This window comes from Xiphophorus couchianus, chromosome 5, assembly GCF_001444195.1.
Source record: "Xiphophorus couchianus chromosome 5, X_couchianus-1.0, whole genome shotgun sequence".
Classification (NCBI taxonomy): Eukaryota; Metazoa; Chordata; class Actinopteri; order Cyprinodontiformes; family Poeciliidae; genus Xiphophorus; species Xiphophorus couchianus.
This window is the reverse complement of record NC_040232.1, coordinates 23,866,839-23,885,845: the sequence shown is the minus strand read 5'-3', so window position 1 is coordinate 23,885,845 and position 19,007 is coordinate 23,866,839. Positions and strand designations below refer to the sequence as shown.

The following is a 19,007-nucleotide window of genomic DNA, read 5'->3' as shown; positions in this document are numbered from 1 at the left end:
CCGTCCATCCATATTCCTGTGGTGACACCTTCTTGTGTGGAAGGTGGTGCATGGAGGCCTTGCTGCAAGAAGCGAACAGATGTCCCATTTGAGCGGAGCTGTGCTGGGAATATCAAGTGTAGCTGCCTGCATCGTGCTAGTTGGCTGCTGTAGCATGAAGACGGGCTGTTCACCAAGCGCTGCCCAGCGGGACAGATCAGCTACCTCTTACACCGGCAGCATAAAGACCTGCCTACAGCACGTCCAGCTCATGCAGTGCATTCTCGCAGTGGCATCTCCTCTCTTAATAACATGGATCTATTTGAGGAAGAAGTTTGACACGGCACTAATTTTCAGTTGGTAGGGTGTGGTTATTGTTTTGAGAGCTGCTGTTAGACCCCAAAAGTCTTTAAAAGTCTTAAATACACATATATAAATTTAAGGCTTCAAAATGTCTTACTTTTTTTCTAATGAATTTAAGTTGGCCTTAAATACATTAACCAAAGGTCTTCATATTTAATCTCGTATATTTTGTCAGGCAAACATTTAAGTCATATGGAATCATCTTCATTGTATTCTTTGACTCAAGCTGGTTTAGGCTACCGGTAATTAGTTGGTAATACACCCATGCTAGCTAGCTGTCATGGGCTCTGCCTTTAAATTTATCAACAGTTTGCTGGACAATGCTCATTTTCACCACTAGCTCACTTCTGTTGCCAAACCACACAATGCCAGGTGCATACTGACACAAAACAAAAGCTTTCTGTTACACATGTGTTAAGTTTAACTCATAATGGTCTTAAAAAGTCTCACATTTGAGTTGGTGAAACCTGCAGAAACCCTGATTTTGTAAGGATGCTTGTCACTTCACAGTCTTCCCTGGAAGCACGTTCCTTACCGTTAGCTCATTTGCGCATTCGCTAAAAGTTTGTTGCTCCCCTTGTGTTAAGACCATAACGCATTTATTGATATTAAACTACTACTTGCAATAAAAGACAATGTTATAATTCACTAAATGAATTAATGACTAAGAAGTTGATCTTTTAAACTGGCTTTATCATGTTTTTGTAGCAGTTAGCATGGATAGCCTGCTTAGCATTACTGTATCTACGTGTGTTAGTTTATTGGCTACTAACCATGACAAACAGAGGTTGAAAACTCTAAAGGCAAAAACAAAGTCACTTTGCTTTGCTCCATTCAGCCTTGGTGTTATCTGCTGAGGGAAAACTCTTTCCCTCCCGTGGTTTCTTACATTTCTATGCTTCCTCTGACATTTTAAATGCCTTAGTGTTATGGAAATGCCTGCCTTACAACTGTAACAATTTTCTCACCAGTTTTGTCTGTGCAAACTGCTGGTGCTTATGTCTGGTGTGTTCACTGTTTTGAAAAAGATCAGATTTTTGACTTTGCCACCAACTAACGAACGATACAAACATAAGGATCTATGAAAGAGGGCTAGTTTAGAAAAAAATATATTTTATTTAATGAGTCAAGGAGCTAAAATATAGAGCTGAAAATCCAGCCAGTCACACAGTAGCAGAGTTGCAGTTTTTCTTGCTCTATTCGTTACTTTAAGAAGACTTAAGAAGCAAAGTCTCAAAGTTGAGCTGTGCAGTGTTTTATTTCCAAAAATAATTGTGGAATTTTTTAATTACATTTTTTTCAGAAGCCTAAGCTCAATTTGCTGATTATCATTTCTTTCTTTAAAATGCCACATTTCAACTTTGAATTGTGAGCTACAAAGTTACCGTGGCGTCTAATTTGCTTTTGCTCAGCGTGCATAAAAATCGAAGTACAGATGAAGCCGGTTTTGCTAGTATGCAGCAAATGCCAGTTAAACCACGTAGACAAAGAAAAGATTCAGGAACTGTTGAGGGTTAGAAAATTCACTAGCAACTTTCAGAACTGACAATTCTGATGATATGCAATCTCAACACACTATATGTAATAAAATATTCTAATACAATTCTGGGCTGCCTGAGCTCTATACAAGTCTGGAATGACTGTCAAGGTCATCCTAAATTATTTATTAGCTTTTATATTATTATTTTAGAGCATGGTGGTGATTGCTCTGCCTTTATTTTATTTTATTTTATTTTTTGCATGTTCCTCTGTAAGAGTGACAAACTTTTAAGTCATGTTACGCTGATGCAACCCTCAGCTGAGGCATTTTGTTGTTTCTGATTTGTTTTGTTTTTTTTGTTTATCTGAGAAACTTTTTCTCAGGATGAATCACCATTTAGATCCTTACGGATGAGATTATCAGTAAGGATGCACCGATCCACTTTTCTCATTCCGATTCCATTACCTACTGGTAATGATACCAATCTGATACAGAAAAACAGCGCTGAGTTGACTTAAAATGTTTCTTTTTCTAAACACAAACATAAATGTACTGAATTATGAAAGTATTTGATTACTCTGCACCAGTACAGCACACTTAAACAGACCAGCTTTATTGTGTTCAATCAGTGCAATTAGGACTATAACAGCCAATGTAAGACAAATAATAAAGAAGCTAGACTGACAAAAACATTTGGTTGACTAGTTTGGTTAAACATGTAAAACTAAAGTCCAATAAACCTTGTTTCACAAAGTGCAGTGAGGAATTCTAAATATAATGCCAAGTCAATAATAAACATGATGTTTCTCAAATCACAAAGCATAGAATTATACTGAATAGATCTGCCCTTACGGATGGGACACGTCTTCACAAATAGACAATCTCACATTTTTTTCAACATCATTGATACAGATATTAATATCGGATTGGTGCACCTCTAGTTATTTACTGCCCAATCCTTTATGTAGTCCAGAAGCTTTATGTTGCTGAGCTTCACATTAATGCAGGAGGCAAATAATTGAGATTGACTTAAAGTTGTTGCTGCATATTAAGAAAAATCTTTTCCGGATTTGCAAAACGATGCAAACTCTCTTAGTGCACTTGATTGAACCGAGAAGCGTCACTTGCTCCTGCATTGGACCAGACTTCAACTTGTCTCCAGTGATTTGGTGTAAGACATGATTGACAACTGCCCAGAGAGCTCCTGGAGGCTCCGGCTTCATTTGCTAAGCCTGTCTGGACTGTCACTCTCCATCTACAAGCTGTTCTTACTCCTGGAATCATGGATTAGATGCTTCTTACTTTTATTCAGAGGGCTGTAAGTCTCACCTAAACCATCTCTGAGATCCTAATATTCTTTTATTCACTTGTGGCAACTTCCTCTTCACGTTGTCTTAGCTTGTACGTGAGTTGAAACGCGTCGCACAACAGTAGGCTAATGTGTTTGCTGGATGGGTTTCAGTGAGCTGCAGACAGTGCCAAGATCTGCCACTGCTGCAGTCTGCAGAGCGCCACCGGGTCGACCGGCTTGAGCCGACGGGCCTGCCAACTGTCGGGGGTGGGGGAAGGCAGAGAGTGGGAGAATGTAAAGAGAAGAACGTAAGATGAAGGCTGTTTGGGAGCAGATTCTGCGTCCTGAAGTAGGGTTAACCCCACAGATAGATATGACCACAGCTTTCCAAATCCCAGAAAAGACAGATGCCATTAACACCAGCAGCGGCAGATGCTGATGCCTCCAGTCAACCAGTCGGTGCTTTCTGTTTTGGTAATGAACAGATGTGTGACTGAGAAAGAGAGAGAATGCAGGAAAGTTGGTGGATCTTGTGTCTGTCGAAGGCCTGGCATCCAGGCAGAGACAATGGAGACAGACTGCCGTGTTGGTAGGAGTGTGATATTGAAACACACGCCTGAGGAAACATGCAGCACATCAATTCATCTCCTGGTCATCTCTGCTGTGTAAATCGAACCTCTGTCGGCAGAGTGGCAAAGATAATGTTTGTAGCTTGTTATTTTGAATAAATAGACTGACTGATGTGACTGATATTACAGCTTGGCTCTCCTTGTTGGATTGGGGACCTTTTTAAATCAAGAGACATAAAAGCTTTGAGTAGAATTGCACCAAGAAAGGGTCTTGGAACTCCACCCGGCAGCATATTTCCAACCAAAACTGTCTGCCGAAGCCTGGATCTGCTCTTGTCCAGCACCAGCTGTAATTCCATTAACCATAAAATTACGCAAATTGAAATTCCAAAAGAAAATCTGCTTAATGGAAATGCCAATTTTGAAAGAGCTCAAGTTTTTGATCTCAAACATTGATAAGAAAAATTTGTACTAGGATGAGGTGGATTTTTGGCCGTGTTGAAATGGATGGAAACACTTATTTTGCATCACACGAGTCAGAAGATCAGTCCACCAGAATGTTACTACTGACGACAACGACAGCCAAGATGAAAGGAAGTGGTAGGAGGATGATCATTTGTTTTGGGGGCTTTTTTTCTGACGATGAGCTCTGACAGCATCATGCTGTTCACAAAAAGTTGTGTTATTTCAACATGTTGAATCCATAGCTCTTCTGTAAAATCGTCAACTACAATATCCCCAAAACACCGCATACGTAGCCACTCCCATCTGATCCAACGGAAAATTGTGTCGGACGATGTGCACTGCAATTAATATACGTTAAAGTCAACGTGGCTTCACAAATTGCTCGATGCTTACAACTACTTATCTTAAAATATGACATATAGCTTAATATTCATTAATACGCACAAACCGTCTTTGGGGTATAGCCAATCAGAGCCAAGAAAAATGAAAGGTGCTCTTGAATAGCATGTCAAGTAGCATTTCAGCTTCCTCTTACGTATTTTTTTTTTTTCAAATATTTTAGAAATGTTCTACAAAACAATCTGCGAATAGTTGGATTTTCTGCCAATAATTTGGAGTCAATTTCCAGAAAGTTTACGAGTAATGAACCATCAATAGACGGAGGTCTTCTAAATTCTGCTAACATCTGTTGACCGTCATATTAAATATGCATATAAAGTAGTTTCAGTGGCAGATAAAACCTTTTTTATAACATAAAATGCTTAAGTTAAAGCCAGTGCTACATATTTTGCACTGCTTGTTAAAAATAATTTAACAATTAAATCAGATCAGTGCCATGTTGCTGGTGGCGACACGTCGAGTCCTTCTTGTTCAGAGTCTGAATATGTCCACAGTGAGACAGCAGGGCTGCTCTGTGTTAGTCCAAGGACACGGTATAAATGAGATAGCTGGCGTCTCGCACTTTTTTTCTTTTTTCTTTTTTTGCTAATTAATTTGGGCAGCCAGTCGAAGGTCCGTGCTTGAAGAAACGATCCCTGTTTCATCACCGCCTCTGCTCTGGGGTCAGGTTGGAGGCTTGTTTCACCAACAGTCTTGTTGAAAGTGAAAAGAGGGATTAAGATGATTCTGTGAACTTTCTCTAATGGGGGTTTCTTTCCTCCTTAATGGAGCCTCCATCACAGCAGAGCACCATGAATCAATGTACTCTCTGCCCACTCTGGTCCCTGCTCTTCTAATAAACCATCCCAAACATTCATCTGAGGTGAATATAAACTATAAAACCTCTCCCTGTTCATTAAAGACCAGACAATTTCTCAAAATAATTAGATGATAAAGGCCATATCGACGATTGGCCGGATAAACATGATTATATTGGCCAAACTTTTTATATCCGTTTCAGTTGCTTTCTTTAATAAATTGATTTGGAATAACAAAACACCTCGACTAAGATGTTGTATAAAAATTGAACAAATATCAGTAATAAAATTAAATCTTATTCACATGTGATTTTTACTGCATTTCTTATTTAAAGGGGTTAGTATTATGCAAAATTGGTTATTTTTGAGCTTTGCATCATGTTATAATGTTATTCCCTCATCCAAATCATCTCTGGATTGTTACTTTGATTCTTTTATGCATGTTTGAGAAATCCTTCAATCTCCCGTAGCAACCATTCAGCTGTGTAGAACATTTTGGGGGAGTTTCTTAAAAAGACAGAGGCCCAATTTCAATTGCAAAGTCAAATTTCTTATGTCATATTTGACCTCATATTTTTATGACAACGACTGAAGGTAATTGACTGTACTATAAAATGACACTCTGTTCCTGGAAATCACATAATGCTGCCCCTTTAATGGAAATACCACAATTGTGAAATTGTATTTTTTCTACATTAGTAGAATAGCAAAAAAATAATAAATAAATGCGAACATTTATAATGGGAACGCAGCTTTTGACAAAGAATGTTGTGGTTGGGCATGATCTGGTGGCGCTATGCTGCATTCACTGACTGGGAAAATGTAGTTTCCTGAAAGCTGATTACCAAGGATAGCAGAAAAAGGTCTGATTTCACTCTCCTGTTGATTTCTGGGACCACATGCCGGTTATTAGTTTGTATCCTGAGCCAGCACTAGAACAGATTACTTCATCGCTCCTACAGTCTGTCCTCCATCTCCAGTTGTAATGATCTGATAGATTCTGCATGCTAAGAGCTGCTATCGCTAATTTCTGCACCGCGACAAGACAAAGTGGTGTCATGTTCTAACCAGCATGTACGCTGACCAATCGTTCTCCGTTTATTGTCGGCTCTCTGCCAATCAGATCAGGAGGAAGATCGTAGACTGACTGCAACACTTGAAGGCTGTGTGACTGAAGGGCTGAGTCTGCCGGAGCGTGTTTCCCTGCATTTAGTTATACACAGAAGGGGCAAAATGTGTCACAGGAAAAACATCTCCTTCAGTCATAATAAGCCACTGATATTTTCTCTTCTTTCCATTCATTTTTTTTGCTCCAAATCAGCTTTGTGTCGGCAAAGTCCTCAGTGAGAGGCTGGAGCTGAGAGGTGTTTCACAGTGATATAAATACACTTTGGAGAAATATCAGTCTTTCCACCAGCTGTGTGCCCTCAGGCTGAAATGTTGATTTATGGGCTGTTTTTTTTTGTTGTTTTTTTTTATCTAAATAGAGATGTTTGATACTGTTGACAGATGCTGCTAAGTGACAGAGAAATCATTGGATGGAGTTCCAGGGTTGGCTGGCTGCTGTGTGTGCTTCTGTTTGCTCTGTTAGGAGCTGGATGAAAATGTCCAAACTGACTTTAAAAGAGGATTACCTTTATACTTATGATGAATAACTTTGTCATTAATAAATGGAAAATATATATATTGGCAAATAAACGCTTCTTATTATTACCAACCAGTTTTTCCTGTTATCTATGGGTGGGCAATTATTGCATTGTTTATCATTTATTGTGATAAATTTATAATGATAAGAATACTGATTTTTTTTGTTTTGACAATTAATTTCAATTTATGATTAAATCCTCCAAAAACTATCTGTATTTCACTATTTTCTCCATTCTTTGTTCAATGAATATACTCTTGCAAAATTCTTGAGATCCCCTTTAAAATGGCTATAGGCGCCTGGTTTAACAGTTCAAACACCCAAACATACTCGAGTAGACACAATGGAAATCGCCTGAGCTCTACGACAGAATCAAACATCTACAGGCTCTCCTGGATTGGCTACCTTGTAAACGCCAGCCGATAGCACGACAGGTACCATTAACTGAGTTTCCATTGACCATATAATTGCATAATTTGACATTTTGAAAATAAATTTGCTTAATGGAAACAGTAATTTTCCAAAAAGACAATTTTGAAAAAGCTCTCGTCTTTCAATAAAAAGTTTTTCCTCTCGCATGGGGTGGGTTTTTCGCCGCATCGAATCTGTAATGGAAACCCTTTTTTCCACATCCCTCGAGTCACATGATCAACAACCGGATGTTGCGACTGGCACTAACCACAAAGACGACGACAAAAGGAAGTAGTTGGAGGATGGCAGTGCAACATGCTCTTTAATGACTTGTTGCGTGAATAAAATTATTCATGTGTGATTTTAATCGTGTTTCTTATGTAATGGAAACACCACAATGGTGAAATTGTGTTGGGGTTTTTTTTCGACATTAACGGAATATTGACAAAATGTTGCTCACATTTGTGAAGGAAACATGGCCGTTGGGTCTTGCTTCCTATGGTGCATTTTATTTTGAATATTTTAGAAATGATCTCCTGAAATATCCGCAAACTTTCCAAGGGTTTTCCACAAGTAATTAGGCGTCACATTCCATGAAAAATCCACAAACACTCAACCATAGATGGTCAGGGGTCCACTGTAGTTGTTTCCATGTGCCCAACTGTGTATCCATCATTCTGTCTCTTAATAAAAAGCAGAGAAGACATTTAGTAGGAACCTGTAGTTCTCATCTTAAATCCTAATATCTACGTGTTAATTGCTGCAGGCATACACTGCATGTACACCATCCACCACTTGGTTATTTCATCATCAGAATATCCCTGTGTCGGATGTGACTATGGCAGAGGTCTACTTAGATCACTTATTAGTTACACTATTACAGTTGAAGTGCCATGAAGTCGCGCTCTGCATGGCGGCAGACTACCTGATATAGAACGTCACTGTCACAGGGTAAGGTGTGGACATAGTGTTAGTAACAGGGGGTTTAATCACAGCAATAAACGCAATAATATTGGAGTTTGTTTCTATCTTTTATGGGGTTTTTAAAATTTTTCTTTGGATTTTTATGCTTTTTTTTATTTTTTCAGCTTACATGGAAACATAAGAGTTGGTGTTGACAGACAAAGGTGTTAGGGTTACAAGAATTTCTAACCTTTGGGTTTGCACATCGCTGCAGTTCTCATTTTATCACGTGGCAACAGAAACAGATTAGGTGAAGGTTTTCCATCTCTATGATATTTCTAAGTGTTCAGAAGTATTACGTAAAAATGTAGCGGGCGGGCGATGTGGACTTAATGTTTTGTCACAATATTTTCAGGTACTATTGTGATAAAAAAGTGATAAGAACTATTTAGGACACAAGTCACATAAAAACGTGTCACCCGAAAGTGCAGACAATAGCTGCATTTAATCATATTTTCAAATGTACTGATATTTATTTGTGTCAATAAATATCAATAGACCTATACTGAACAAACAGTGGCAAAAAATAGTAAAAATAATTCTAACAATACAAACATTTGGACAATAAATCAAAATCTTGTCATGATACAGGATTTATCACGATAAATGATAAGCGATATGATAAATGTCCGTCCCTAATGTAGTGCATTTTCTGTTCAGTCTGTTTTTTTTTATTTTTTTGCTTGTCCTCAACAGTGAAATGAAAAGACAAAACCCTGCCTTTCTTAGCTGAAAAGGGGAAAAAAGACATTAACGGGGATGCAGGTGGTAAATGGATGGCAAAATCCCATCCTTCTGACAAAATGCATAAACATCCAGCAGGTACTAAAACATGTGGGAACCCTCAGCTGAAAAGCATTAGGACAAAGTGCTGGCTGTCAACTACGGCGCAGCATGAGCACGTCTCCTTGAAGAAAATTCACGTATGTTTGGAGATTGTTTTTCAATTTACCGTGAGGCCAGAGTGGAAAGAAGCAATCTATAACCAATCCATCAAATAAAGCGATATCTCTGTGACAATGATGTTTCTGTTGGAGAAGATTTCAAGGAGTGCCAACAGGATTACACTCAGAAGCACTTAGGTTTTTTTAAATTTTCCCTAGCACAATGTTTGACAGCAGGTGGCTGGGGGGGCGATAGATATTAGCCTTCCAGTCATTTTAGAAAGCAATTTTCACGTCGTCGCTGTTGTGCTTTTGCGTAGCCAATGCTAGGATTTCAGAGCAGGAGGGAACGTGTTGATGTGTCTCAGATGCTGAACGAAAGGAAAATGGCTTCTGTAAGTACAGTGGTGGCCTAACATACGACCATTACTTTTAATGGTCAAAAATGATTAGCATTCACGACCGCCCAGCTGCGTTAATGAACAAATACTAGCTTACTATACATCTTCAGCTGCAGCTAATTAATATAGTTAGCTCACCCAGTTAAGCCTACATTAGTTTTTACAACTCAAGCGTTATTTTTAAGATTATTGTTTTTAAAAATATTAACTTATTAAACAATAAGAAAACAAAAACACCATTTTAGCAGGACCTAAAACCATTTTCGGTAGCCAACACCGCTAGCAGAAGCTAAGGCAAATTTAAGAAGATATTGAATGAATGTATAAAGTAACAATGCAGCACCTTTTAGATATTTACAACAAACTATTTTAATATATCTGAGAACATTTTTTGACCCTCATGCTAACTGTAAACAACTTCAGTTAGCAACTGGCGGTCTTTGAAAGAAGAACAATAAATAAAAGAAAAATACTTAGGTTTTACTTTTTTACTTTAATCTTTCCCATTTAAAAAGGTAGAAATGTATTTGGTCTGGTCTAATGCAACAATGAATACGGTTTTTCTTCTGAAATATGAAAATAGATATTTAGAGGAAAATCTTGTGGAAAACAATTATCTTGTCATATAATAAACATTACATTTACACATGTGCAGAAGAGAAGAAATGAAATTCTGTGGTCTGTAATCTGCCTTGTGATGAAATAAAATGACATATGCAGCCATTATTTTAAGTTTTGTTATATGGCTGATTTTTCAGGGATTAAAAGAGATCAAGAGTGATTGCTTTGTGGCTTGGTTCTGTTTAACACATTATTGTTAAGAGACACCAGTTATATACAGTATGTACGCAGAAATTAGAATCACTTACACTTTTTGAAACTTAATCAAAATCTACTAAAACTGTTAAGTAAGCGCCTTACAAAAGTCAGTGAATCAATGTATTCTTCACTTTTCTTTTATCTGTAATCATAATCTAAAACATATCTGAATGTTGGCACTGTGTTTTATTTGCCATACACATACACAATGACTGTGCAGATCCTGATTAGCCCTAAGCTCCTTCGGATTTATTTTTACTTGCACCCTGTCTCATCTTGGCAGGAGATCTCACCTCCTCGCGACTTTAACAGCTCTGACTGAATCGCTCACAGCTGGACAGCTCCTCTGCTTTTATTCTCCCAAGTACTTCTGACGTTGCCCTCTGCCTGCCTTTGCCACAGGCTGAAGAAAGTGAGACAATTTTTTAAAAAAGAGTTGGGATTACAGACAATTAGTTTAGAGAGGGAGCGCATATTGGACCACCCACTCGGTAAAACGGTGGGCTTCGTTTCTCTGTAACATCTACAAACAGTGAAAGAGATGAGAGGCTTCCTTATATAAATGCCTGCTTTCAGGTTACAGTGATTAATAATCCAGCAGAATATCTTTTTTTTTTCTCTCTCTTGCCGTTTTCTTTTATCTCCACCAAACAGGGCGTTTGGCCTTCTGTTGTTGCGGTCACCGCTTTATTTACATGGGCAGCCTGGCTTTAAAACCTCATTGGTCAAATCCGCCACATCCACCCTTTGACACAGATTGCCGCCGTGGCATTTAGCGAGGGCCGACGAGCGTGACACGGCGGAGGGCGCCGTACATCATTATGAGAAGTGGTCCGACAGAGGAGCGGAGAGCGGCGCAGTCAGGCCGGATTTCATTAAAGCTTCCGGATGCTGCAGAAGTCCTCGTTAAAATGCACGGCCACAGGTCACTACTGGCCCCTCTCCTCCTCCTCAACGAGGCTGGTGTCCCTGGCGCCAAGCATGGCCGACTCATTACTGTTAGGCTTAAGGTAGTCGGCTGTCTGATTGTTGCTGTTGTTGTGACTGCCTGACAAACCGAAATCTTTGCAATCTGGTCAAAAAGCAATTTGAAGCAAACAAACAGGGTGGTGGGAAAACTGGAGAGATCGAACAGGACTACAGATTTTTTCTTTTGCTTGTGTGTATATATATATATATGTGTGTGTATATATATATATATATATATATATATATATGTTCCTCCAAAGTACCAATGTTACTTTGGAGGAACATTGGTACGATTATGTGACACCTAGTGGTACATTTGCAGCTTTCAGCCAACAGATTTTATCTTTTGTTTGTAAGAAAATATAATTATATATATATAATTATTTCACTTAATCGTACCAATGTTCCTCCAAAGGACATAAAGTCCGTTCCAAAAACAATAATTAATCAACTTGCTTCGTCAACTTGCATGCTATGTCTCCAAAGTAGTTTGTTTTTAAGCTTTGTCAGTTTTTAGCCGGAGTGATTGAAAAGGTTTTTCTCTTTTTACTTTAAAAAAGTTACACAAGCAGCATTCACAGTATTGTTTGTGCTGCCAGATGTCAGAATGTGGCAATGAAAGTATTGTGCTGTTGTTTAAAGCAGAGGAAGTCGATACATAGACGCAGCTCCCCTTTTCTCTAATTCTAATCCGTCTTAGTGGAGGAATGATAAGCACATTTTGACGTAGCCCCAAATTTCCCGTTTTTTCTGCATCCAGTGGACCAAACTGCGTGGATCCCTGTAGAGTCGCACATTTAACAATGCCAGCCTCCTGTCACAGGTCAGACTGCCACTGCAGAGTGGAGAGCAAAATGGCCTCCCTCTGGTGGTCTTTGGGGAAGTTTGCTCCTAGATTTTTTTTTAATCTTTGTTTACCTTTTTTTCATCCTCCCACTTTGTCAAGAATGAGCTCTTTGCTTACAGAACAGATACTCACTGACACCTGGCTCAGAATGAACCCTGTTTAACACTTCTCACACTCCAAAACACACCAAACCTGCAGCATCTCCAAACCCTTCATCGCTGCTGTGAGGGTGATGAAGCTGCCTAATGCTTTCCAAACACTTGCTAGCACAGAGTCTTATTACATGATTGTGTTAAAATCTGTAGCATCTGTTAGGATGTCCTCTTCACAGGATCAATAAGAAGTTTTAGTTCATTTTTCCGAGCTTTTCAATATATTGCAATTTTGTCTTTCTTTTTTTTTAAGCAAGACAAACAATGGAAGCATTTTCTTACAAGCAGGTGACCAGCAACATGTGAGGGAGGGGCTGCTTTTCTCGTTGCTTCTTCTTTCCGTTCATTATAAGGATTTAAAACTTCCGGAATCTCATGGTGGAAGATTTTAGCTGTTTTGAAATTTTGATTGGACATAAGTTGATACTAAAAACGATCCCATTTCCAGCTGGTTAACTGATCCAGCTGAAGTTTTAATTATATTTTGTTTGTTTACTTTTTACATAAAATTTTTTCTTTCACTTGAGGTTGTTGGAACAAAGTTTGTTCTGTCAAAGTGCACTTGAAGCTCAAGTGCAGAACTATTAGAAAGTTCTCTTAAGTGTCATGACTTCAGATTTGACTTTGAGTGTCACCGTTGTACAGAATGATGTTGTTTGCACACAGATGAAAAGAGAATCATGATCTAATTGCTTCTATTGAAAGCAGACAAAAACCTTTATAAGTCTTAATTTGATTTAGATTTTATTAACTTGAGTTTTCTGCTGTTTATAACAAGCTGGTAACCTGTTAGTCAGGCTGTCTGCTCACGTAGTTCGACAGAAATATTTTAATAGTCTTGAGACATAAACTTTTTAAAATCTGAGTATACCTTGACCTGGTAACCAATGACTACAACAGCTTCCAGCTCCAGAAAACTTTGTTTTGCATCCCACTAAAAAGAAATAAGACGTGAAGAACATCATAATGGACATAATGGATTTCACTGATTTTGAAATAAATTTTTCAATAGCTTCACAAGTTTGTCAAAGCTGTGATATATTATGTATGCAGGTAGTCTGTGCAGTCTGTACCACTAAATTGGTACTGCCTATTTAGACATATTTTCTTGAACTCACAAGCGAAACACAGCCTGCATTATCATAATAGTTTGTTTTTATTTTCTCTTCTTTAGAAGTGCTTCAAAACACAAAGTGGCTCTTGAATAAATGGGCATCTCTTGAACCTTAAAGCCTTGCTTTGAACAAAGCTTGTGCACAAAAGGCCTCCTTTTTACCCAAGTTATTGATTTAGTTTCATCTTTGTCAGATGATCTTTGAAACAAACTAAAAAAAAACCCAAAACCTCTTCACACACACCCCCACACACACACACATATGTTTGCGTGGCTATCTTTGTGGGGACTTCCATTCATTTCTACAGCCTAAACCTTACCCTATCTCTAACCATTACATCCCTAACCCTAACCAAATTTCAATTCACACCTTAGTCCTAAAGGGGACCAGGCTTCGGCCCTCACAAGGAGCAGTGGGTCCCCACAACGTAGTATGTGGGGACCATTTTCCTTATGGTCCCCACAAGGTATTACAAACAAACGCACACACACACACACTTTTGTATTTTTATCCATATTAGGAATTTGTTTTGACTTCTATTCATTTTAGAAATCGCATTTGTTCCTAACGTTAGCACTTATCCAAGCCTTTACCAGTATGTTCCCAACTTTAAATAAAATGCACAACATATCTCTAACTATGGCACCGATCCACATTTTTCACTTCCAGAACCGATATCTGAGGTTTAGTATCGGCCGACACCGATCCGGTACAGAAACATTGCCAAATTGACTGAAATTATTTCTTTTTTTTTCATCACAGACATGAAAATACTGAATTACACATTTATTTGCTAACTGCACCAGTACAATAGCTTCACAAGTTTGGTCAAACATCTAAAAACAACACAACTTTAGTATAACAGCCAATGTAAAATAAATAATAAAGAAAGTGAAACTGAAAAAAGCTTGATCAAATTTAATAAACTGGACTAAACGGTTTAAAATGGTTCAGAAAGTGCAATTAGGAATTCTGAAAACAATGCAAAATAAAAAAAGCATGATGTCACTCAGAGTACAAAGCGTAGAGTTAGACTGAATAGCTCTGCCCTTACATTGTCATCGTTATCCAATTTAGATTTTTATATATATATATATATATATACAGTATATACATATCAGGACCGATACAGATATTAATATCGGATCAGTGCATCTCTATCTCTAACCCTAAAGGGGGTTCGCCGCATTAGGACTGGGCTTTGGGCCCCCTCAATCCAAGCAGCAACTCTGTTAAACCAAGTTAGGTTGATGAGACGGTAATTAGCATCAGCTCCCAAGGGAGAGCGGATAGGCTTCACACCGCGTCGCATCCTCGCCACCCTGCTCTCTTTGTCCTCTGTTGCTGCTAATAGCAGCAGGTCTCGGCTTCTCACTCAATCTCCAGCATCATTATGTGCCACCCAAACAAACTCTCTGCTTCCTCTGAGTAGTTTCTGACACATCCAGGAAGGTTTGCTTGGTGCGAACGTATGCAAACAGAGCAGATGTGAAGAACATGAGCAAACTCAAATTTAGGGCTGAAACGATTTATTCGATTAATCGCGATGAGTTGATTATTGAAATACTCTTCAACTAATGTGGTAATCGATTAATTGCTAATTGGACTATATAGAATTTAAAAAAGGAGACCATTTGCTGAAAAAACAACAGATTAAGAGGAGGAATTTAGGCAAAACTTTACAAAATATATGTACATTTTGGATTTTAAATGAAAGCACCTTCGTCTGTTAATGTGTTTTAGCCAAAACTCCTCATATGGCATAGTTTTAGCTTCACTTGGTTCAAATTCACTAAGAGAATACTGTTATTTTTGTTTTAGGCAGCAAAATGTTTAGGAAAAGTAACTGAATTTTTGGTTTATTTGCATCTTTCCATGTATTTTTAATATTGTTATGAAAAAGGCTTAAGTGGTCAAAAGAGAAATCTGTAGAATGGGCCAATTTCTTTTTTTATATATCAGATATTTCTTAATGTATCAGATTTAATATATCAGAGTTATCAGTAGAATAATCGTTAGTTGCAGCTCTGCTGAAGTTATGATATCTGGTTGAACTTGTTCAACTTCAGTCTAAAAGCGCAGCTGTGAACATCTGCTTTGGTTTCTCAGACCTTTGAAGGAACACAAGCGGTAATGGACGTCGTCTCCATGGAGATTATGCGTTTTCATTAGGCACTTAGACTCTGTGCCACGTGTGCCGCCTCGGACCATGAGGCTTGGGTGAAATGGCCAGAAAGATTCTGTTCGCTTCAGCAGTTTTGCCGGAATGATTGAAGGAGCGTGCGACGAGCCGCAGTGCTGGGACTCGTGTAATGCTGTTTCAGGACTTTTTGCACACTGGAGACAGATAGTGTTCTCAGGAGCAATTCTTCACCCTGTTCCTCCCAAGTTTTTTCTTGGTGTATTTTTAAACTTTCTCTCCTTTTTTTGGCTATTTTTCTGTCTGTGAGTGTGTGCACCCAGTGGAGTTGGGGGTAGTATTTTTTTTTTGTGTGTGTGTTTTTGTCTGGATCCCTTTGTGAACTTCCAGTCTGTAAAGGGGCCAACTGGATGCTGAGTGCAGGATTAGCTGTTCAGATTAGCCTAGTTAGCTCACTTTTATCTGTAAAACGTAAACCAGAGATCTCGTTAGCCTTTTAATAGGCTTGGTGTTGTTGTTGGAGACAGATTTGATTCGACCTCAGTCAGTAGGTCTTTGATGAGTTTTTTTTACGTAAGCTGTGTTGTTCCAAAAGCCTCTGCTGCTGGAATGTTCGACCTACAAACTGGCTTGTTTTCTATTTTTCTACTCTGACCAGCACCAAAAAAGGCAAAATAACCTTCATTACAGTTGGCCATGTTCAATATATCATCACTGACCCAGCAAGTAACATTGTCCTAAATCAGTAACAACTGACTTTCAGACAGATATCTAAGCTTCTTACAAAACTGGACACTAATATAAGATATTTACCTGTTACTTTTAGTTTGAGCATTTTAAAGATTCTCTGATCCAGTATTCTAATCTAATCTATATATCTCAGTTCACTTATATGCAGATTGTAATATGTTTGGATTGGTATTTTTACCTAGTGTTTTTCTTTTTCTTTGAATGTGAAAAATTACACAGTTACTGTCTGCTTTATTGCTGCAATTTGTGTCCAAACATATTTGGATTCAGGAGTTTTTCAGATTCCAAGTTTGGCTGCAGTTCCCACAAAATATTTCCTAAATGAACCTGTACCATGTACTTTACCATGTGATTTTTTTGTTGTTCTTGTAATTGTTATTGTTATTATATATGCATATATATTTTTGTTGCTATTGCTTGTTGTTTCTTTCTCTTTCTGAAGGTGTAGAGCCAGACTTCTGGGGTGTTCACTTGTGTTCTCTCTATACTTTTTTCTCTCCTTTGTCCCTATCTCCTTCTTTCCAGTTTTTTGCGATTTCACAAAAAACTGGAACCTGAAGTCAGGCATCAGTTCAGTAGTTTTATGCTTTAACACGCTTTTAACTAGCAATTTATTGAACAGACACGACCGTCGGGGCGTGTCGTCTTATTCTCGACTGCATTCTGGTCCGTTTGTCAACAGATGGGTTTTATTAAGCCTTTTCAAAAGAGGCCACCAGCGTGATTTTTGATGCATGAAAGAGAAGCCGCTATCTCTGCTGAATAAATTGGCTCCAGTTTTGTGACTGTTTTCAGTAAAGTCCAAACCCCACCTGACTCCTGCTGCTCTCTTCCCTTTCCCTGCTGTTTAATCCTTCTGTACAGTAGACAGCTCTACACCGGGGCGGGGAGGCGAGTGATGCTAATGAATTCACCCTCAACAAGGGTGTGATTAACCTATTGATTTCTTTTCCCTCACTTCCTTGCCACTTGGAAAATTGCCTCGCATGATTGCATTACTGTAACGCAGCCCGTCGTCGACACCGACCATCCCAGATGCAAACGCTTCAGATCAGATGCAGTCATTCTCCCTTCACGGCCTTCAGCTGTGAAGGTCACCTGTTCCGTCCTCGTTCTAACGTTCCCTCGCTAGCGATGCCTCCGCGCTGCGGTCTCTCCTCTTTTCTTCGATGGTGTCGGTAACCGGTTCTACTCCTTTGCTTTGTTTCCCCCTCTGCAGGCTGAAGCAGAAGTCTCAGTCGGTGGATATTGCCAGTCAAGGTTTCTCTCCTACTCTGGTGCCAGCCTCGCCCCGCAACAAGGCTGCGCCACCTGTTGCCAAGGCGACCACCGGCCTGGCGGTGCAGGAAAACAACACCACCAACTCCCAGCTGCGCTCTCCTCGATGTGTCGAACTGAAGAGGGGGTACACCATAGGTAAATGACGTTGGGGACTCTGGGGCTGATCTGTTGGTTCTGCAGATTAAAATGTAAAATTTTCTACTTTCAACCTGTTTCAGTTTAATTTGACTTTGATGCATTAAGTTGGATCCTTTTTTAAATCCTGTGCATACACTTTAGTGTACCTCTGAAACCTTACCATGCCACTTTTAAGGCTAGCTCTCCTTTGCTGCCCAACTCCCAATCGATCTCCTGCCAACAAACTCTAATTATAGTTCCCAGATGAGATTTACCCCTGGTATGAATTCTATTTTAGGCGACTGCAATGACAATGTGGGGGCTAATTGTCTGCTCTGGCTCCATTTCTGGGTTTCAAGGGTCTTTTGCTGCTGTGAGAGTTGAGTACACTTTGGGGAATTGACTTCACACGGCTGATGAAGTGAGCCTGAGTTAATCTAATGGTGAACTGGGGACTGTAATGGTTTCCAGTTCCATTAATTGACGTGGTTTAGCTAGCAAGTTGCTCAGGATGAAGTAAGACAGGAGGGAACACAATACATTGTTCTGAAAGTGATCCACCATGTTTGGATTTCTCAGTAATTGCATTTCTGTGATATGACAACCACATCCCGGGGCATGTTGATGATGGTTCCTGCTTCTTAATAAAGCGCCACTATCCTACTGGACATTTTCTGATTGAAATGGACCCTTATGTGTAAAGAATAGGTGCAGAACATTACCTTCAGCTCATGAGAGTTGGGAGAGACAAGATAATTCACAATATTGTGTATTATCTTTTAAGAAAACAAGATGAGGGGATACTTTCACATTGAAATAAATAAAAATTTCTATTTGTTTTTGTTTTCACAAATATAGGCAATTTCACAAATCAAAAACATTGCTTTTAAGAATTTGCAGTCAGTATAAAATTGTCCTGTTGAGGTTTGAGCAAAGTATTTTGAACTTTAGATGAATAAATGCAGTTCAGATTCATCCATCCATTTTCTAACACCCTTGTCCGTAGTGCGGTCGGTAGGAGGGCTGGTGCCTATCTCCAGCAAACATTTCGGTGACCCCTCTTGCCCGAAACGCAGGGCAACACAGAGACAGACAGGACAAACAACCAGACACACACACTCACACCTAAGGAGAATTTAGAGAGACCAATTAACCTAACAGTCAGGTTTT

General features: G+C 39.0%; 1 protein-coding gene across 4 annotated transcripts in view; it reads left to right on the top strand.

The window, feature by feature from the left end:
- oxr1a (oxidation resistance 1a) overlaps nt 1-19,007 on the top strand; it is a 171,606-nt gene that overhangs the window by 52,192 nt on the left and 100,407 nt on the right. For all 4 annotated transcript variants that reach the window (XR_003595540.1, XM_028017968.1, XM_028017969.1 and 1 more), the window contains one exon: nt 17,659-17,855. Coding sequence is in view for 3 of the 4 variants with exons in the window: in XM_028017968.1 (XP_027873769.1) it covers nt 17,659-17,855 (197 nt within the window). In the remaining variant the exon portion in view is untranslated. The remainder of the gene's footprint in view (nt 1-17,658; nt 17,856-19,007) is intronic.